A 20409-nucleotide genomic window follows, 5' to 3' on the forward strand; every position below is an offset into this window, starting at 1 on the left:
CACTGCTCCCAGCACAGCTTCCACCCTCGCGGCCCCGCCCCCGTCGCCATGGGAACAGCCGCGGCGGCCCGGCTGGCGCGCGTCTCTCCTTCCTCCTTCGGTCTCCACCGCTCCAGGGGCGGGTGGGGTGGGCTGAGCCGGGGCTGCCACAGCCTCCGCCACTACCGCCGCCACCCCGGGAAGACGAGAGCAGAGCAGCGCACGAGTCCCGGGAGAGAGAGGGGCTGCGGGGCGGCCGGTCCCCGTCTAGGACCAAGGGTGAGGGGGGCGCGCTGTGGCTGGGGAGGCGGCGACGGGTGGGGGAGGGGGTCTTGGGCCGCGGAGAACAAAGGAAGCGGGATGGGGACCAGTTTAAACCGTGCAGCTCGGGCCCCTGGCCCAGCGCGTTCGCACCTGTTGTGCGCGGGCGGGGCGGATCTGAGTAGCCCTGTCCTGGCTCTCAGGGACCCCACCTGCGAGCACTGCTAGAGTTGGGTACCCTCGTGGCTGTGGCGGCGGAGCACACAGGCTGGGCATGGGCGTAGCCCGGAGACGGCAGCACGGACAGGGACGATGTTGAGGATACTGCAAAAGGGGCGACTCCAGAAGGGGTGGATGGAGGTGCAGGGAGGGCGTAGCCTCATCCCGGCGGACCCCGGGGTGGGCACCCCTCTCTCCGCAGGGCGCGCGGCGATGTGAGCTATGAGCACGGCGTGGACACTGTCACCGGAGCCGCTGCCGCCATCGACGGGGCCCCCGGTGGGCGCGGGCCTGGACGTCGAGCAACGCACGGTGTTCGCCTTCGTGCTCTGCCTGCTCGTGGTGTTGGTCCTGTTGATGGTGCGCTGTGTGCGCATACTGCTAGACCCCTATAGCCGCATGCCCGCCTCGTCCTGGACCGACCACAAGGAGGCGCTCGAACGAGGGCAGTTCGACTACGCGTTGGTGTGAGGGGGCACCCGGTCCCGGGCCGGTCCTCCGATCCGAGAGGGCCGGCCCGGTGGAGGAATGCCCCAAGCCTGGACTGCACTCAGTATTGTACCCCAGATGCCCTAGCCCGAAGTTGAAGGCGCTCAGAGAAATCCAGTCCTTACCCCCTTAGCCGCCCATCTCCCTTCCTGGCCGGGCCAGAACCCCACCTGGTGCCTTTATCTGCCCTGTCCCCGTCTCCCTGCGCACTCATCCTCACTGCTGTACCTAAACTCTGTTTCCCTAGTGGGCGAATCATCCCGCACCACCCTCAGCCTTCCCCAGCTACCAGGCATGAGTGTTGTTACATCCTTTCCTGGGAGTGCGGACTCCTCTATCCCCTTCTTCTTTCCCCTACTGTGGTCATCGCCAATTTCAAGGCGCTCCTTGAGCTCTGGCCCTGGCAGGCAGGCTCTCTTCAGTTCACTATGGACGCTGCCTACCTACAATGCATGGTACAGCCTGCCCCAGAGACAGACCCCGAAACCCCCTTCCCAGCCCCAGCCCCAGCCCAGGTTAGAGTGCCTTTCCTCTGCCTCCCAACTCCATGGCCCCACAACCTTCCCTTGCCTTTTCCCTCCTCCCTGCTTCTGAACGATGGAGATGATAATAAAAGATATTATTGAGCGCTTACTGCATGCCAAGCAGAGTGCTGAGTTAGCCAGTCCTGTTCTTAGCCCGTTTGCTTCTGGGGATTTGTGAGAAAGAGCCAAGCCCCTGTTAGGATCCCCATTCTCCAGGCCGGGGGACTGAAGTCCAAGCCGCTAGAACGACTTGTCACAAGCCATTGATCTGAAATTAGAATCCAGATCTGCTGTTTTAACTGCTGCCTAGTCCTGCAAATACCCAATTTCATGCACATCCTTTCAGTAGCTTAGGGGGGGGAGGCTAACAGTCATCTCCACCCCCCTAGCTCATGGCATAGTTGAGACACCCCCACACATACACTCTTTCCCCCTTGACCCAGGGAGTCACTGGGGACTATGGGGAGCTGGGGTGGGGTACCTCCAGCTATCCTGGAGGTGGTTTTCCAAAAACCAGACTGCAGCCCCCAAACTGCTGAGCCCGATCCCTCCTGGCCCCACCATCCAGTGTGCCTCAGAACCTGTGGGTTTGGCTTTGTGGGCCTGTGACCATGCAGTGGGCTGGCTAGGCTCCAGTCTGCCTGGGAGATGTGTTATGAGCCTCAGGGAGCCGTGTGCAATGTGTGTGGGGAGAATCGAGCCTTTCTATAAAAGGAAAGCCAGGCGAAGGCACAGCTCAGGGAACAGAAATTTTACTCACTCTCAGACAACTCGTTAGGCTGAGGGGAGGGTGCTATCATGGCAGGGCACCTCGTTCCCCAAAAGAGGCCTAGCTCCCCAGGCATGCCCTGTACTTTATACTCACAGGGCATTTGGAGCTTATGGTGGGAAGCCCAACAGCGAAAGGCAAGTGTGGGGTCTTGGGGTTCAACTACGACCCCAGCCACTTCCCCCCAGCTCTAACCCACACCATCCTGAAGGCCCTCCAGTTCTGCCTCCCTCCTCCCTTCATTCCTAAGGGTGGTTGAGGCTCCAAGGCCACTTGAAGGGACTTTCCCCGTCTTCCTCACCTCTCTGCTAGTCCCCCAGAGGAATCCACCTCTTACCTCCCTGGAACCAGGGCTTTGCTCCATCTGGCTGCCACACTGCCAGCTTCAGACATCTGTAGATCTATCATCGCTTTGCTCTGAAACTTTGTCCCTACTGTCCCTTTCGACAAAGAGCCACCTCCACACAGTCACCAAGGAGCTCTTTACGCCACACTAAGGTCACTCTAGATGACAGCTTTCTTAAATTATTGTACGTTTGTGCGCATGATGTGGATGTACAGGCTATAGCATGTGCGTTCAGACAACTTTCAGGAATTGTTTTCTTCACCTTTACATGAGGAATAATGAAGGAATTAATCTCAGACTGCCAGGCTGCATACCAAGCATTTCACCCTTGGAGCGATCTCCCCATCCCAGTCACCAGCATTGCTAGCAACAGCGCCCTCTTCCCTGGCGTCTTCCCTGGCGTCTTGCTCCAGCTCCCAGATTGTATCATTTCAGAGCCCCTACTCCCATTTTTATCACGAGGACCAGAGCACAGTTAGCTGCTTCAATTACTTTATTGAAAGTCACAGGACACCCCAGAAAAGAGTGGAGAGAACTCTACAGTGGTCAGTTGAGCTAGGAGAATCTAATGCAAGCACAGATTCAGGAGGGCATATACATGAAACATGATGCTGTTAGGGTACCCACAGCAGAGAACAAGGCACAGCTGGGCTAGGGAAGCCAGCCCCGTCTGTCTGTCCAGGAATCCTGCCTGTGTGCAGAGTTCTCTATCTCCATTCATGACAACTGTACTTCCCTTTCTGAGGCAGCATCTGAAGACTTAGCCTGTGGCTGGACACCATGTCAGGGACTTCCACAGTCATCCTCCTGGCCACCCAGTAAGTGGTGGTGGACTGAAGTTCCAGGCAGAAGTCAGCTTCTCTGGTCTTCTGTATTCCTCACCTCGCAGGGGTGGGCACCTGGCCCAATAGCTCCAGAGGTACCAGGAATGGGTTCAGTGGGCAGATCCCAACTTCTTGCCAGGCCGGCCTCTGTTCTGTGGGCTCAGAAGCGTGAGGACTGGCTTGGCCAGGCTCCTCTGGCCCCCTGCAGCCAGCCCCTCCTTCTTCATTCCCAGGCCTGGGGCTCCCATGAGGGAGGGAGGCCTGGGGGGCCATCAGTTGAGCATATGTTTTGGTCATATGTTCCACCAGGGCTGTGCAAGGCAGGCGGGACAGTTCCTCTGGAAGTGACATGAGCAGGTCAAGGACCACAGCTGACTCTGACAGGAGGAAAGGGAAGAACGAGAGGACAAGGTTTGACTCTGCACCCCAATTCCCCTCCCGACTACAACCCCTCTCCTCCCCAGCTCCTCTTACCAGCTGCTGAGAGCTCAGGGCCATGGCCATTTCTAGAGGAGAAGGACAGATACTTGTAGATCTTCTCAAAGTCCACCACAAAGTCTGTCTCTGTGGAGGGGCCGGCCAGGGATTTGGTTGGGGCATCAGACACAGTAACCACAGAGGCAAGGCCAGAGGTCTCAGGGTTGTGATCAGAAGCCTTCGGGGCAGGCACAGAGGCCTCGGGAGTGGGCTCAGCAGTCACAGGGCCAGGCCCAGAAGCTTCAAGGACAGGATTCTTCTGCTCTCCGTGGGTCCTCAAGAACAGCAGTGGCTTTGCACAGGCCTTTGTGGGCTTTGCTGGCTGGGAGTGCAGGAGGCTGATGGGTTCTGCAGCAGCAATGGTGAGCACCTGACAGAGAAAGAAGGGGACGTCTTTCATCTTCCATTGCCCCGCTGGGCCTAGAATAAGACCTCCACCTCCACCCACTCACCACATCCTCCTTGCCATTCTGAAGGTGGCCCACACAAGAGATGCCCTTAGACACCATGGCTCGAGTGTCGACGCCTCACTGGAGTCACTGGCTTGGCACAGGAAAGGGCCAGGATCCAGAGCTACATTTTTCTTTACTTTTTGGGTAGGGGCAGGAGAGGCCTGGAACTCACTGGCCAGTCTCTCTGCTCCTTCAGATTTGGAGATTATATACAACACCGTTGCCTGACTAAAACCAGGGGCTTTCTACCACTGGGCCATACCCACTCATGTCCTGTAATAAATACCCTTGACGTGCCAAGGGTCAGCAGGTGTACCTGAGAGAAAGCTGCAGTCAGGGCTTCCTCCAGTGGGCCTGTTAGTTTCTCAGCAAGATCCATCCATACCTGGGTGAAGCCAGGAGGTACATGGTTAGTCTCCGGCACAGACCTCAGCAGTCTCCCAAGCTTTGCCCTTCCTTGGATTCCTCTGACCAGGTTATCCTTCCTCCTTCAGGAGCCAGCCTAGGGCAGCCCTCACCTCACCCTCCCGCCTCACCTCTACAGGGGCTGGGAGCTGTGCTTCTTGACGCCTTGGACCTCCTGGGTGCACCTTCCGAATGGCCTCACGAACCACGCGACCTTTGAGCTGCTGGATAAATCGGCAGATCTGGGAAGGAGGACAAGCCTTCTATGAGCTCAGAAACACAGACAAGACCCAAGTCTACTGCCTTGCTTGTTTCAGGGACCGCTACTGCTCCCTATCCCGGCGCCCAGTGTTGCACATTCCCGAAACTGCTGGGACTCAAGCCAAGGACCCAGTGTGTGACCAGCTCCCTAATGAAAATGTAAATGAAAATGCAAATGCCAGGCCTGTTCTTGCTCCTTCCTTCCGGGGACTATAGCTTGCTCTTATTATGAGAACTAACCTATTCACTTCCACTCCACCCCATCTCCTGGATCTCACTTCATACTAACTTTGGTTCTACGTCCATCTTTTTTGTTTGTTTGATTTATATAGCACTGGCAGTTCTCTCTAAATAGCGCTGGCTGTCCTGGAACTATGTAGACTGGGCTAGCCTTGAGTGTTGGGATTAAGGGTATATATGCCTCCACTACCAACTCCACCCCGCCTCACTTCCACTCTGCTCAATCAGCCCTTTGATTCCTCCGGCCCACACTCCTCTCCACAGTCTTACCCACAGACTCACTCCATCCCACTGCTCTCGCCCCACTCCCAAGTGTACCCACTCACGTACTACCTCTTTATGTCCCACTATTTGTTTGTTTTGCTTTTGTTTTTGTTTCTCAAGACAGGGTTTCTCTGAGTAGCCTTGGCTGTCCTGGAACTAGCTCTGTAGACCAGGTTCGAACTCGGAGATCCGCGTGCCTCCGCCTCCGAGTGTCGGGATTAAAGGCGTGCGCCACCACCGCCCAGCAGCTCCTTTATGTCTCACTTACATGCAGACCCACAATCTCGTAGCGCGCCATCTCGGCCCCGCCCCTAAGCTCCCCGGGTCCCCGCTTCACCAAGGCCTTACCCTAAGCTTCACTGTCGCCCCGCCCTAAACAGTCAGGCCCCTTAGGCACACCTTGATCCGCTCCAAAGCTCCACCACAACCCCGCCCTAAGCTCCACCTTGGCCCACGCCACAGCGCTCCACCCACTCGGCCCGCTCCGCTCCGCTCCGGCTCGGCTAGACCCCGGCCCCGGCCCCAGCCCCAGCCCCAGCCCCCAGCCCCGGGCGCCACCTCGGCTTCACTGCGGCCCTTCAGCTCCTTGGCCAGCTCCGCGGCGTCTGGCTCCGGCTGTCCCCGCCGAGCCTGAAGAAGTCTCAGCAGATTCCGCATCTCGCGGGGGCTCCAAGCCGTGGGGCCGGTAGCCTCACCCACGTAGCGGGCCGGGACCGTGCGCCGTCGCTGCGGCGGCTTCATGCCGGAGTCTTACGGTCTCTTCCCTAGCGGGCGGGACTACGGCGGCTCTGAAGGTCTGAAAAAGCTCTGCGCGGACGACTTAGCAGATGGGGGCGTGGCTCTGGAGGAGTTGCTGAGACTGAGGCTGGCGGAGGATCCCCGAGTTTTATCTGCGTTTTATGTCACTCATGAGCTGGAGCCAAAACTTTAGACCCTATATTCCTTAGCCAGCTCATGAAACCCGTACCGTGTGCTTTCCTTTTCGCAGAGAAGTGGGCAGCTGCCCTAAAAATCCTGGGCTTGTCATTTGTGAGACAGGGTCTATGTAGCCCTGGTGGCCTGGATCTCGATATGTAGATCAAGCTGGCCTCAAACTCACGGAGATCCTCCGGAATGGTGGATTTAAAGGCATACACCTCTACACCTGGCTCACTTGCTGTTCTTGTAGATGACACAATGCCCTCTTCTGATCTTCCCAAGCACCAGGCATGCTATGGAGCACATACATACATGCAGGCAACACACACACATAAATCTAAACAAACCAACCAACCCTGGCTTGCCAGAAGTGGTGGCTACTAGTCCCAGCATTTGGAGGACTGAGACAGAAAGACCATTGAGTTCAAGGTTAGCCTGGGCTACATAGTGAAAGCCTAGCTTGAGAGAAAAACAGGTCTGGATTATGGGGGTAGACAGCCCTGGGGACTTTGGCGAAGGTGGTTTAGTATTGCTGAGCCTCAGTTTCCTCGCTGGTAAACTAAACCTGGAAGTTCTATTAGTGCTTAAGTGCAGCGGGGCGGGGGAGGGGGATGGTAGGAGGAATTCAAGAGACCTGAAAGAAGGCGGAGTCTGGGGATGGGTGAGCCGCGGTGTTGGAGTGGAGGAAGAAACTTAAGCTGGCCAGGCTGGGTGTGATTTTCTGTTCCAGGCAAATGGCCCCTGACTCTCCCTGGGTATACGTGTTCACGGGGGTTGGAGTCGCGCCCCTCCAATCTGTCTTTCCCAGCCACGAATCTTCCAAGTTCTGGTTCCCAGGCACAACATGGAGCTCCCTTTCCTGCCCTCCCCACCACCCTGTGCTTGGGAGCTCATTAACTCCACTAGAAGTTAGCAGGCAGGTAAGAAATTTATTTTGAACCAGGGGAGTACGGACGAGGTGGGAGGGAGGGGAGATGTGCATGAGTCCTCCCAAAGGGTTCTGAATCCATGGCTGGATGCGTCGCAGGACCTCACTGGGTTGTGCCATCTCTAGAGAGGAGGCGGCAGAGGATCACCAGGTCACATTTTCCCAGCGGGTATTGGCTTCCTCCATCAATCTATGCGCCTGTGTGAGACTAGGAACTGTGTCTAAATCCCTAACATTTACCTGGTGCCTGTTCAAATCTTAAGAACCCCATTTCTTCACTGGTGGTGACCCCATCCCCCAGATTCTATTTCCAGCTTCACCTTTGACAAGTCACTTAACCTCATAAAAGTGCCTCATTTTTTGCCGGTCGGTGGTGGTGCACGCCTTTAATCCCAGCACTCAGGAGGCAGAGGCAGGCGGATCTCTGTGAGTTCGAGGCCAGCCTGGTCTCCAAAGCGAGTTCCAGGAAAGGCGCAAAGCTACACAGAGAAACCCTGTCTCGAAAAACAAAAACAAAAACAAAAAACAAAAAACAAACAAACAAAAAAAAAACAGAACAAAAAAAAAAGTGCCTCATTTTTTAAAATCTCTGGTGGACATTATAAAAGTAGCCGCCTGAAGGTTGTTCAAAAAATTAATAAACATACAAGCTACTTGGAGCCCAATGGGTAAACTCAGTGAAGGATCCTTACCACCACCTCCTTCCGACCCTGTACTTACCTGCCTACTAGGGCCTCTGGATCTGGGGGCCGCTGGGGGGCGCTCTAGGAGGCTGGCCGGGGGCTGGAGGTGCTGAAAGAAGAAGCTGGCTGGAATAGGGGTTGCCTGTGCACTGCGCCAGGGTAAGCGCGCCCCCTGGTGGGCTGCAGTGTACTAGCAGTGTACTGCAGTGTACTAGCCCAGAGGGCCAGATCCAAGCAAGTTCAGCATGATGGGGCACATGGGGGGGGGGGGGGGGCTGACGTGGGGGAGGTATGGAAATAGGTGTTGGGTTCTGGCGGGACAGAAGTCGGTACCTGAGTGCGCGCAGACGAGACCGAGCCCAGCGGCCAGCGCAGCACCCAGCACGAATGCGGCCAACACCAACGCCACCACTGGTGCGGGCTCCAGGGCTGCAGCGGCTGGAGCGGGCGGCTCTGGACGCACGGCCCTGCCGGGGAGGCTCTTGGACGGCCCTATGGGGATGTGTGCGAGGGTGAGACCAGGCCCTGGACCTAGGTGTATTTTCCACCCGAGTTCCAGGGCCGCTTGTGAGCTTACTAGGGGGTGGACGAGGTACTGTGACCACGATGGGCTGCGTCAGAGTGTGCAGGTGGGGGCTGTCGGTACCAAGGCTCTCACCGCTGCCCGCACATGCCTCATCTTGAGGCAGACACTGGGTTGGGAGGGAAGAAACCAGACATCAGGTCCCCCAGAGCTCCTAAAATGGACTTAAACTTGCAGCTTTCCACTAGAGCTAAGAGGTCACAGGACTCCTGGGCCCAACCCCTAAACAGAGAAGCGGTTTCAGCCCTAGAATACCCAATATGCCAGCCTCTAGGTCCCAAGTGAGACACCCAAATCAGTTTGGACGTGTCACAGTTTTTGGCATCCAGTCTTCCAGCCCTAAAAGAACTTTAGATTCCCACCCAAGGATCCCAGAGTCTAATGCTCTGCATTTCCTGTCTCCTGGAGCGTCCTTGTGCAGCTAGATCCGTGAGGGGTAGCTCTGTACCCAGTACCCATCCTAAGAGGAACCCAGACCATAAAGCACTCTGCTTCCCAGGCCCCTAAACCTGGCAGAGTTCTTCCCTCAGCTGCCAGAGACGCTTGTGGCTAACTACAGAGAATCTTCCGCGGGTGCTCAGATTACTGCTTCTGCAAGCGCGCGCACCTGCGATGGCGATCGCGGGGTGAGAGGCGTCGGTGTCTGGTGGGGAGCTCGGTGGCGGTGGCTGCGACGGCAGCGGCTTATCTGGCAGTGCAGGAACTGCACTGAGGCGTTGAATACCGGGCGCAGGCGGAAGCTGAAGCGTGTGGGGCGAGCAGCATCCGGGTGTGGAGGTGGTGAGAAGTTGACTGAGGCGTCGGCAGGGCAGCCCCCACGTAGAAGCACCAGAGCAGGCCCCAGGGCCGGGCGTGAGGAAGGCGTTACTGAGCAGCGGTGCAGGGCCAGGTCCCATCTCGGTGAAGGACGGGCCAGGGCTGCCTGAGGAACCAAGGCGCCATCAAGCTCGATCGGTCCCCATTTATTCCCACCCACCCCCGGTGTTTCAGGCGCCCGCACCTGCACAAACACATGGCTGTCGGCCGGAACCTCCAGTGGCCCAGTGCGGCGAGGGAATGAATCCTCTGTGTCTGATAAATCCAGACTGAAAAGGGGTCTGCGCAGCCAGGGGCCAGGCGCCCCAGGGAATGGGGGTGCTGGAACGGAGCGCAGAGTAAGGAGGACGCATTCCTTCTAGGGGAAGGCCTCCACCTCCAGCCCTTGCCTCTCTTGGAAAAGGGACACGTTACAGATGGTCTTTTTACCCTTGCTCAGCTGTGTGCCAAACTCTCTCCAAGTTAATACTATGTACGCCCTAATGACTTCACTGCCTGGTCGTCAAAACCTGCACAAAGCCGTGCTCCCTTTTCTGACCTCTTTTGCCGCCTGCAGACTAGGGAAAGGCATTTGGGGATACACCCGGTTGACCAGTGTTGGTGGAGTTTCAGCTGGGCAAGATCAAGACAGGTCTGCCCCATCTAGGTTGCTCTAAGTCTTAGAGCAAGAGTCTTAGTCTTAAAGTCCAAGAGACCCATCACGACCTACTGGCCACTAAGGGGAGGTAGGGTACTGACTGACATCTGTTGTGGTCAGGAGGGGCCCTCCCTAGAAGGCAGAGCCGTGGTCCAGACAGGCAACTGGAATGGGAATTTCTGTTCAACAGAGATCCAAGGCCCCAGACAAATAAAGGACAGTGCCAACAGGTGATGGTGGATGATCTCTTATTTTGTGCTCAGCCAGGCCTGCACTTATGTGCACTCACTAAAACATCTGTACAGGCAATGGCTCCTGCCAAGTGGCAGTTTAGCTGGGGGTTTTCTCCAGAACAATTTGATCTGCACACCTGGTCCCATCCCCACGGCCCTTGCCGTCACTAGGTTGTTGAGAACCTTGAGGAAACTGGCAGAGGGGCTAGTCTGGGGGAGAGGCAAGGGGATGGCACCCCGGCACCCCCAACATATCCAGGTGCAAAACTAAGTTGAGAAGGAAGAGTAGGGAAGTGAAACATGGTGCCCCCGCCCCTTGTGCCAGCCTCTACATACCAAGTGGTTCATTGAGCACAGTGGCAGTCCCAGGGAGCAGGGCCAGGAGCAGGAGTGTAGTGCCCACCATGGTGGCCTGTCCAGGTTGGAATGCTCCAGGCCAGCAGCAGGCACCTGGTTGGGCTGTACTCAGCCCTGTAGGTGTGGGTAGGCAGCCCTGGCCTTGGCGAGTCTGCCACCCTGGGAAACAGGGAGCGGGGGTGGAGGACGCAGGGGCTGACATCAGAGCCCATACTCAAGGCCTGCATGGATAAGGGCTTTCTTGATGAGCTGAAATTTCTAGAGGAAGAGGGTCCCTCACAAAGCAGCTTGATACCCTAAGTCACTCCAAACACCTCCTGCCCAGCTCCCCCACCCTCCTCCCAGCCCCTTCCCCCATCTCTATAAAATCTACCAGGCTTAGGACAACACACTCAGAAGAAAAGGAAGGGTTTTATTCTCAAGCGTCTAAGGACTTACAAACAAGGGTATTTTGTTTTAAAAAGGGAGGGGGCAACACTGGCGGCCTGAGGAGGAGTCCACAGGCCGGAGGGTAGGACCAGGCCACTCCAGGTCCCTACCTGCCCGACACCCACTCTGCCTGGGCCAGAGGGATGGCTGGTGACAGAGGGAAGGACTTGGGAGATGTGGGGAAGCGAGAGACTCCCCCAGGCTCCCACTTAACACTGGAGGGGGTTGGACACAGACAGACAGACAGACAGACAGAGACACACACACAGAAAATAAAGTTAAATAAAAATAAAACCATGCGGCCCAGTCTTGGGCCTGTGCTGGCCCGGGGACCAGCCAAGAGACCTAACTACCCATGAAGGCTGCCCATGCTGGTGGCTAGCCTCAGAATGGTAAGGTGGGGGCCAGGCTTGTTATTCCACCCCTACTTCACTCCAGCTCCCCAACATGAGGGGTAAGGAGAGAGGGTGCCCTGCCCCAGGCAGAGACGATGACTTCGACTTCTATTGCGATTGAAACATGCGGCATTGTGTAACATGATGATGAATGACGTCAGTAGGATAGTTAAGAGCACAGTGTCGCCTAAGCCTACAGTTGCATCAGCTACATCCAGCAAGGTTGCTCAGCTTTGGTGCTGGGTTTTGTTTGTGGTTTTAAAGTATTTTTTGTTTTGTTCTGTTATATTGTTCTCTTGACCACTTGATTTGCATGCATCACCAACAAAAAGGAAACATACCCCGCTCTGTCCTGGCCATTGCAGGACAGCGGGACAGACACCTGGCCCAGGCCAGGCCACAAGCTGGGCTGGAGCTGGCCAGCCCTGGGTGAGCTAAGGGACGCACGCTCAGGGGCACGACGGGAGTAAGTCACTTCGCACACCAGTACCCTGACCTCCCTTGCACTCAAGCCTGTCCATCTTGTCCCCGACACACATGCTCAGACCTCCACATCGACTCCCTTAACTCTCAATCCCTGCCTTCTTCGGAAGCCCTCCGCACCCCTCGGCCTCACTCCCGTCGCCGACTCCCTCCAGTGCCCTCCCTGCTCCTCTCCACCGCACCCCTCACACACTTTTCCTAAAGGCCGTCTGTGTGGCTGAGGCCCCCGGTCCCCCTGTCCCCCCTGAGCTCTTCTACTCAACCCCACGCTGTAACCGGTCCCCAGTCCCACGTGAGGATCCCCTAATTGAGCCTGGTCTCTCCAGGCCAGAGCTGACAAGAGCAGCAAGCAGTCCAAGCCCCCAGTGCCAGAGGGCAATGGAGAGCAGGGGGCCCACCACAAGCAGCTAAACATGACTTTGGTAAAAGTTTCTGAAGGTACCAACACACCCTATGAGGACAAGCCCCCCCACACCCCACCAAGTACAATAAAATACAATAAACTCCAAAAAGGACCCCCTGAGATCAAAGAGAGACAGACAGACAGACACAGAGACAGCAACCCATTGGGCTGCAGTCACAATGCCCACAAAGCTGTCCTGGGACAAGGACTTGAGGAGGCCTGGGTGGACCTGGGGCTTCCACTGAGGGGTAGGAGTGGCTGGGCCCAGGCTTAGGCTAGGAGAGAGGCAGAGGCTGGGAGGGAGACAGGAAACCAGAGAGGGACAGAGGTAGAGAGGGAGGGAAGAGAGGAGAGATGGAGAAGAGCAAGCATGTGTGAGAGAAGGTGGAGGGACAGACAACTGGAGTTTGGGGGAAAGGGACAGGAGCTTTCTCTCTGCCCTTGGGGCCACCCCAGCACAGAGGTTATGATTGAATAAATAGCGAGTCTGCTCATGGCCTGCTGTCTTCCGTTCACAGTGTCTGTCGGGGTGGGGTGGGGTTCGCATAGCTGGCTGACCCCAGAGTGGGAAAAATTAGGGGCCAGCATGCCCGTCTGTCCACAGCTGGTGGGTAGGGAGTCAGAGGTGGATGGGTACCCCCTACTTTCTGTCCTCAGCCCTTGGCAGCTGTCCAGGTCCCAGGTCCCCTGATGGGCAGCTGGATTGGCCAGGTGGGAAAGGGGGGCCTGTGGCCATGCCCCTGGGCCCCTGTGGGGCTGGCCGCTGCCATGAGGCTACCTGAAGAAGGGCAGGTGGTGTTGGCTCAGGACTCCACTAGTCCTTGGAGACTCGGTCTTTGCCATGACGTCCTTGAACCAGGACGCCACATCCACCTCGAGTGTCTCATAGTGCTTGATGAAGCTGTGTTCCTGTAGGCCCAAGAGTTAGCTTAGGATGAGGAGTCAGCCCTCCTGGTCCTACAACCGAGGCCGGCAGGACTTCACATGTGGTGGGAATCGGGGGCTAGGTACTCACAAGTAGCTTATTATACTTTGGTCTCTTCCTGTGATCTTTAGTAAGGCTGGACGAAGAGCAGGGAGAGAAGAGAAACGAGAGTCAAGGAGGTGGACCTGGCTGTGCCTAGATGCGCATCTGTGCTCAGGCCCTCCCCAGTGAAAAAGGGGTCTTCCAGATCAGCCAGAAGCAGCTGCTCACAGCCAGGCTCCACCAGGCTGGGGATCCACAAAGTCTCCTGGCCCAGGGTAGCATGGTGAAGACCCAGCTGGGGGGTTGGAACCAGAATGTGAGGTTCACACAAGAGAAAGTTAAGACTCAAGTGTGGTCTTCCTGTCTAAGCTCCACGGCAAAGCCCCAGGTCACCACACCAAACACCCCCACAGGACCAGCTGTCCCCTTAGGGCAGGTCCAAACCCAGAAAGTGATTCCAAAGGCTCCAGCATTAGCTCCTATCTACAGCCTCTAGCCACGGGCCTACCTGGAGCTGTGCCCACCTCATCCCTTCCCCCACCCCAGCCCTCCCCAGCACATCCCAGAGTAGAGGACCAGGAGAAAGGACAGGCAGAGTGGGAGTGCTCACCAGTCTTTGACGAATGACTGGAAGTCCCCTGAGAAGCCCATGTGGCCAGGCAGGAGTGGGGGCTCTTCCTGTAGGACTTTGGTGAGGACCTCAAAGTCCGTCTTGCAGTTCTTGTAGGGAAACTGTCCCGTCGCCAGCTCCACCTGGGGGGGGGGGTGACAGGCATTGCTGGAGCAGCAGGTGAAGGATCCCTGCTCTCCCACCAAGCCTCAGAACAGAAGCCCCAACACACCAATGATATGCCCAGGCTCCACACATCGGCTCGGATGTCGTAGTCAGGCTTGGTGGGGTCTGGAGGGTCAATGCGCTCAGGCTGCAAGGAGGGAGAGGAAGAGGATATACCCTGAGGGCAGGGCCGGCCCACCCAGCCCCCGAGTCAGGTCCAGCAGGGCCCCACTCACAGCCATGTAGGCAGCACAGCCAGCACTCCGGGTTTTGGCCTTAGAGTCAACAAGACGGCCGCTGATGCCGAAGTCACAGAGCTTGATCTGCCCCCGCTCGTCCAGCAGGATGTTGGAGGGTTTGACATCACGATGGATGACACCATGCTTCTCCTTTAGATAGTACAGCGCTTTCACGATCTGCAGGACAGGCAGGTTCAAGGACCCGTCACGGGAGGCCAGAATCCAGGGCACCCACCCGCCGAGCCCACACAAGGCCAGGTTTAGCCGCTCACCGCCACAGTCATCTTGCCCAAGATCCGCTCCGGAATGGGTCCCTGCATCCGTTTCTTCAGCTTCTCTGCACACGTGCCCATGAGCTCCATGGCAATGAAGACGTCTGTCTGCAGAGGGAGGGCAGCACGCAGGGCGTGGGGCAGCCATGCTTTCCTCCCCACCCTAACCACACTCTGGTACCTGGGGACGTGTAGGACCGACCCTATGGGGCAGAAGGCTGCCCTGAGACGTCTGGGCATGTAGGACCCTACAGGGGCAGAAGTCCTGGCCCCTCATGCAGGGTGCTCACATTGGTGATGAAGGTGCCAAAGCACTGAACAATGTAGGGGCAGTCGTGGCTCTTGAGTACCACGTCCAGGTCCATCAGGATGCGCTTGTTCTCTTCCTTGTTCCCCGAGCGCCGCATTTGCTGCAAGGAGGGACAGCCAGGAGGGGAGCTTCAAGTGCTGGGCAGGCTGCAAGGGCACAGGACACATCCTGGAACTGGGGTGTGGCGGCTCACCTTGACAGCAATGATGTGGCCTGTCTTCCGGAAGCGCATCTTCCACACCTGACCACAGGTACCGCTGCCCATCTCTCCCAGGTTCTCCAAGTCATTGATTTCTGCCTGATATCGCTGGGTGGAGAGCAAGGCAGCTGGAGGGTCCCCAGAGCCTCTGCTCCTGTCACCCGCCACCTCTAGCCTGCCTGGGTCCTGGCACAGCCCCCAGGGTGCCTACAGGGAGGTAGTACCTGGCCCCCGATGGTCAGGTACCCTGTCTGCTTCATGATCTCCTGCAGCTTCTGGTCAATCTCGATGCTGAAGGACAAAACAGGAGCTGACCACAAGGGTCCCACTGACATCACCCACCTCCCTAGGACCAGCACAAAGAGGGTCCTGTGCTAGCCCTGCTCCAGCAGCTTACCTCTCCATACTGCGGGGTGTGAACAAGGTTGATGGGAGCCCCAGCATGTGGCGGGGCCGGGTGGGGGGTGTAGGGTGCTGTGGGGAGCTCTCCGAGGACGGTGAGCGGCTGCCCCCATCGTTGGCCAGTGGGAGCTGCAGGGCTGGCGGGTTAAAAACCAGGGGCATGAAAGGAGTTAGCATCGAGCTGGTGACAAAAGGTTTGGAGTTCTCATCTCCTCTCTCGGGCCCCTTCGGCCATGCTGGCACAGCCCCCCGCCCTGCTGGCTGGGGCCTCCTTCCCCACCCCCTGAGGCATCTTCAGGGTACTGTCTCTGCCCCTCCGATCTGAAAGGAGACTGGATGGGTTGGTGGGAGAGGGGTGGCCCCAGAGGCTGAGGGGTTGTCCTCAAGTGCATACTGCAGAGAAATGGGGTGTGTGTGTGTGCGTGTGTGGAGGGATCTGCCAGGAACTTCCTCCACCAGTGCCAGGAAGCAGGCCCAGGGCCATGGTGCTCACATGAGAACCACATGAGGACAGAAAGCCCACCAGGACTGGCTTGGAACCTGGTCTGGCCACTACTGCACTGTGGACGAACAAGGGCCAACAGCTATGGGACTCTGGTTTCAGGCTGTCTTGCCCCAGACTCCACTCCTAGGTCAGGGAGGGCCACCTTCTGGCCAGTTGCTTCATCTGTGCATCCCCCAGCCAGGCCTGCAGAGCTGGGACCAAGGGAGCAGGAACAGAACCCCAGGCTGAGCCTGGGCTCTTGGGAAGAGGGGGATGGGGATCTAGGTGGCAAAGCTCTTCCAGGAGCTGGCTGGGCTGGGCAGGGGGGAAGATGCTGGGCCAGGGAGGGGAGTTTGGTACTTCCCAATGGCCTGCATGCGGATGGCTCGGGCATGCTACAGGCAGGCGGCGGGCAGGCAGCAGGCACCCCAGGATGGGCGGGCGGTGTTAAGATGGGGACAGGAGAAAGACGGAAACAGAGCCAAGACTTGGGACCCTGCTGCCCAGAGGTGTTGCAGAGGCAGCCAGAGAGGATATGGTTTCTTAGAGAGCTAGGAGGTCTCTGGCCTAGTGAAAGGGGCCGTGAGCTCCCTTTGGCTTCTGGAAGAATCTGCCTTCCATGAACCTCTCAACTGTCGGGGCCCTAGTTCCCTGGAAGGATTACTAGCTCAGCTCAGGGCATCAGCTCAGGGCATCAGCAGTGAGCATCCTTCAGACATCACCTCCCAGGTGGCCTGGAGCCTGACACTTTCTTTCTTTTTTCTTTGGTTTTTTCTCTGTGTAACAGCTCTGGCTATCCTGGAACTCCCTCTGCAGACCAGGCAGGCTCTGCCTCTCCAGTGCTGCATCAAAAGCCTGCTACTTTCTAACACACTTCTCTATACACTTAACTTCACTACTTCTTTTTCCCACAATCCACCTAATGGCTTTTGGTGACTTGGGCTCAGTGATTAATTGGCAGAGACCAATGGGCTTTAACTGCTGATATCCAGGTCCTTTTCTGGCCCTGGTGGTTGGGACCCCAGCTGCATCCAGACTCTCTAGGAACTGTCCACAGCTCACCTCCACGGGTACCTGTGATCCTTCTTTATCTGGTACCTCAGCTCTCTGGGGTGAGGACCATACCTCTACCCTCTCCACACCCTACCAGCCCCTTTACCCACACAGACCGAGAGCCCTCTTGGGTTGCCTCAGACCCATGGAAAAGGCCGCTGGTCCCACTCTCTGAGGCATGGATTTGATGGGGGCTCGAGTGGAAAGGGGAGAGAAACATACCCAGGCCCAAGAACAGAGGCTAGAGGGGTTTTAGAGCCGCATGGCAGGCCTGGAGAGTACAGTGAGGGTAAGACAGCGAGGGAGGAAGAAGTGAGGATGAATGAGTGACAGAAAGTAAGACAGATCATGGGGACTCGTGCCCACTATTCGGGCGACCAGCCCAACAAGCATACGCTCATGTGCATGTACACATGTACACACATGTACACCAAAATCATGGAATATACATAAGCACGTGCACACGCACACACGCACACACACACACACACACACACACACACACACACACACACACTGGAATAGGGCCAGCCCTCCATCCTTCTACACACACATCCATGTATACACACAAGCTGGGAACACACTACCACCAACAGTAGTCAGCTGTCTTCATCTCTGCCAACACAGGTGCTCTTTCTCTTACACACAAGACACTGCACACCTAGGAACTAGCACAGCTGAACTGCCTAGCATAGGGGCCTTATGTGTGCATGCTGTGGAGGGGGGGGGGCGTCTTGCTTCCCCCAACTTTCTGGGACACTGTTCAAGTCCAGTATCCTCCATAGGCTTTCCTTGAGCGACCCTGTGCGGAGTCCCTCGGCCTACTAGACTATTCTACAGGATCAGGAACGTGCTTAGTTTCGACCAATGGACCCCTTATTGCCATCTCAGCCCCACAGGACAGGAGCCTGGTCTGTTTTATTTACTGCTACATTCCTGGTCCGAAGAGCAGACACAGTACACAAGTGATGCCACTCACTCACTCCACAGCTGAGACAGACTGAACAGGAACGGCGCGCCTGCTTCTACCCACCCTGTGTGCCCACCCAGCAGACCCCCACTTGTCAGGGGCCATTCATCCTCTGGGGGTCCCAAACTAAGCCAAAGAGGACATGAGAAGGCTAGAGGACACAGAGAAAGTGCAGTCAGGCTCACCCTGCCATAGTGAAGGGCAAGAACGTGAGAATGAAGAGACAGAACACACACACACAGAGCATGGGGTAGGGATGGATGGCATTCTGCAGCAGGGGCAGCGGTTAGGTCAATGTGCAGATACGCAAGCAGCAATGATAAAAAGGCTGGTACCTGCTCGCTGGGACGGGGCAGGAGCAGGGCTTAGAGTGATCACAATAACTGGATGGGGAAAGGAAGAAAAAAAAACACCACGATAAATCACAACAGAAATAACTGATTTGTCCAACAGAAAAGAAATCAAATCATAATGAAGAGGAGGGGAGGCGCAAGGCACCAAACTGCAGAAATGGGTAGAAACTGACAGAGATGGGAGGGTGGGAGGGAGGCATGGAGCTGACAGACAGACACCTGCGGGGGCTCCTTGGGGCCTGCCAGCCACCAGCCTTACCAGGTCTCACTCTGCTCTAGGGACAGACACCTCTTAGGGCACCTAGGGCCCCATGCCCAACCCTGACTCATCCACACTGGGGCTGGGTCCAGCAGGGGCCCTCCAAGGCTTGGCCCAGCATCTGGTCCCAGACAGAATCCAATGAAAAGAATCCCCACCTCTCGGTATCTCCAGGCCCTGGAAGAAACTCCCCAGGAAGGAAAACTGGCAGACTCAGACCGGAAGAGGGAAGGATGGAGGGAACCCTGAAGAGGGATTCGGGGGGCGGGGGGGGGGGATCAGGCTGTGAAGGTTAGGCCAGGTGACCAGGGAGTGGACAGAATTCTCAGCCTCGGAAGACTACCTTCCCCCTCTTACCAGGGTGACCCACAGACAACTACAGTAATATACTCCAAAGATTATATCACACAGAGTATGAAGAAGGCATTCTGCTGGATAAAGAGGGAGACAGAGGGGTTGGCAAGGCACTGATCACAGGGTTGGTGAGGGAGAAAAGTCAAATTTCTTCCGGCAGAGAGGACTTGGGGATGGGGTATGTGGGCTACAACAAGGACGCTAACTGTGGTCATGATGGTGACAAGTCAGGTCTGTGTATAGGAAGAAAGGGGAACAGCTTTTGGCACAGGACATGTCAGGGAGGCAGGCCCAGAGATGGGAGAGCCAGAAAGGAGGTGTGTGTCTGCTGGGTAGGACGAGATACACTCACACTGGCCACAGGTGTCTGCAGGAGACAAAAGCTGCCAGGCTGTGAGGTGGCTATGTGTCTCCAGAGGGCCAGGCACACTGAGACAGCAACACTGACACTAGCTGGTCACAGAGGTAATGAGGTGGCCCTGTACGAAGGAGGCAGTCAGCTGAGCCCAATAACAAGGCCCTGCCAGGCTCAGGAGATATGACCGGAGAAATCAGATGGAAGACTCCTCTACTCAAAAAGGGATGAGGTGTAAACGAGGGCTAAGTCACCTAAATGGGCGGATGGGCATGCATGTGTGTGGACTTTCTGCTAGGGCAGGGGACCTCTTGACAGCCACAGGAACGGCAGGAGTGGAACCGCTGGGTCAAAGGAGATAGCCGTGTTTGCAGGGCTGAAAGACTTGGCTGTGGTCTCAGCAGCTTCGGGTCTGCCAGCCTGCAGCCTGCCTGGTGCAGGTGACAAGGCACTGGGGTCGCACCACACGGTGAGGGGACCCAGCCGCTAAGCTCCCATGTCCCAGTGATGTGAACCCCTCGGATCGCGGTGCGCGCGGGGAGGAAGTCGTCCTGGAGACTGCCCACCCGACTCCCAGGTCACCGTGACCCTCTCTCTGCAAGCTGACAGCGGTAGGGAGTAGAGGGGAGGAGAGCGGGCGCCCCGGAAGCGGGGGCGGGACCTGCCTGGTGGGCGGGGCCTCCCACCGCGCGCCCCGCCCCGCCCGCCCCCTCCCCCACGCCGCCGTGCTTACTGGGCCTGGGCCGCTGGGGGGGGCTGATATCCAGGCTGAGGTCGATCCGCCTCCGGGCCTCGCGGTTCTCCTGCTTCAGCTTGGCTTCCAGGCGGGACAGCTTTTGCTCCAGGGAGGACGCCGCCATCTTCCCCGCCGCCGCCGCCGCCGCTGCCGCCGCTCGCCGCCAGGCCGCCCGTCAGTCCCGGGCAGACAAACACCGCACTGCGCCTGCGCCTCAATGACCCCGCCGAGCCGCCGTCCTGCCCTGCCCAGCCCAACCCAGCGCGTGCCTGCCTTGCCCCGAGTGGTTAGCGCCGCGCGTGCGCA

The 20409-nt window shown here is 57.4% G+C and overlaps 4 protein-coding genes across 5 annotated transcripts; 1 reads left to right on the forward strand and 3 right to left on the reverse strand.

The window, feature by feature from the left end:
* Window positions 1–55: 55 nt before the first annotated feature.
* Window positions 56–1581, forward strand: Ctxn1 (cortexin 1). Its single transcript, XM_016007931.3, has 2 exons — window positions 56–258; window positions 662–1581. Exon 2 carries the CDS (start codon window positions 682–684, stop codon window positions 928–930), a length of 249 nt encoding a protein of 82 aa, XP_015863417.1. The 5' UTR covers window positions 56–258; window positions 662–681; the 3' UTR covers window positions 931–1581.
* A 1481-nt stretch (window positions 1582–3062) lies between these two features.
* On the reverse strand, window positions 3063–6311 carry Snapc2 (small nuclear RNA activating complex polypeptide 2). Its single transcript, XM_006970148.4, has 5 exons — window positions 6069–6311; window positions 4877–4987; window positions 4657–4725; window positions 3886–4258; window positions 3063–3788 (listed from the first exon to the last, which is right to left on the reverse strand). The coding sequence occupies exons 1-5, from the start codon at window positions 6249–6251 to the stop codon at window positions 3466–3468; spliced, it is 1059 nt and encodes a 352-aa protein (XP_006970210.2). The 5' UTR covers window positions 6252–6311; the 3' UTR covers window positions 3063–3465.
* Window positions 6312–6646: 335 nt separating this feature from the next.
* On the reverse strand, window positions 6647–10989 carry Tgfbr3l (transforming growth factor beta receptor 3 like). The gene is made up of 7 exons (XM_076560422.1): window positions 10645–10989; window positions 9623–9759; window positions 9230–9544; window positions 8617–8731; window positions 8373–8531; window positions 8077–8148; window positions 6647–7478 (listed from the first exon to the last, which is right to left on the reverse strand). The coding sequence occupies exons 1-6, from the start codon at window positions 10865–10867 to the stop codon at window positions 8084–8086; spliced, it is 1014 nt and encodes a 337-aa protein (XP_076416537.1). The 5' UTR covers window positions 10868–10989; the 3' UTR covers window positions 6647–7478; window positions 8077–8083.
* Window positions 10990–11057: 68 nt separating this feature from the next.
* Window positions 11058–20379, reverse strand: Map2k7 (mitogen-activated protein kinase kinase 7). 2 transcript variants are annotated; one of them, XM_076560420.1, is made up of 12 exons: window positions 20101–20379; window positions 18382–18429; window positions 15535–15676; window positions 15362–15428; window positions 15132–15245; window positions 14919–15038; window positions 14629–14736; window positions 14354–14533; window positions 14185–14265; window positions 13953–14095; window positions 13391–13436; window positions 11058–13284 (listed from the first exon to the last, which is right to left on the reverse strand). In XM_076560420.1, the coding sequence occupies exons 1-12, from the start codon at window positions 20225–20227 to the stop codon at window positions 13150–13152; spliced, it is 1311 nt and encodes a 436-aa protein (XP_076416535.1). In that variant the 5' UTR covers window positions 20228–20379; the 3' UTR covers window positions 11058–13149. The 2 variants fall into 2 exon arrangements, with proteins under 2 accessions (XP_076416535.1, XP_015863602.1); XM_016008116.3 differs by lacking the exon at window positions 18382–18429.
* Window positions 20380–20409: the final 30 nt, after the last annotated feature.

Source organism: Peromyscus maniculatus, chromosome 23, assembly GCF_049852395.1.
Source record: "Peromyscus maniculatus bairdii isolate BWxNUB_F1_BW_parent chromosome 23, HU_Pman_BW_mat_3.1, whole genome shotgun sequence".
In the NCBI taxonomy this organism is placed as follows: Eukaryota; Metazoa; Chordata; class Mammalia; order Rodentia; family Cricetidae; genus Peromyscus; species Peromyscus maniculatus.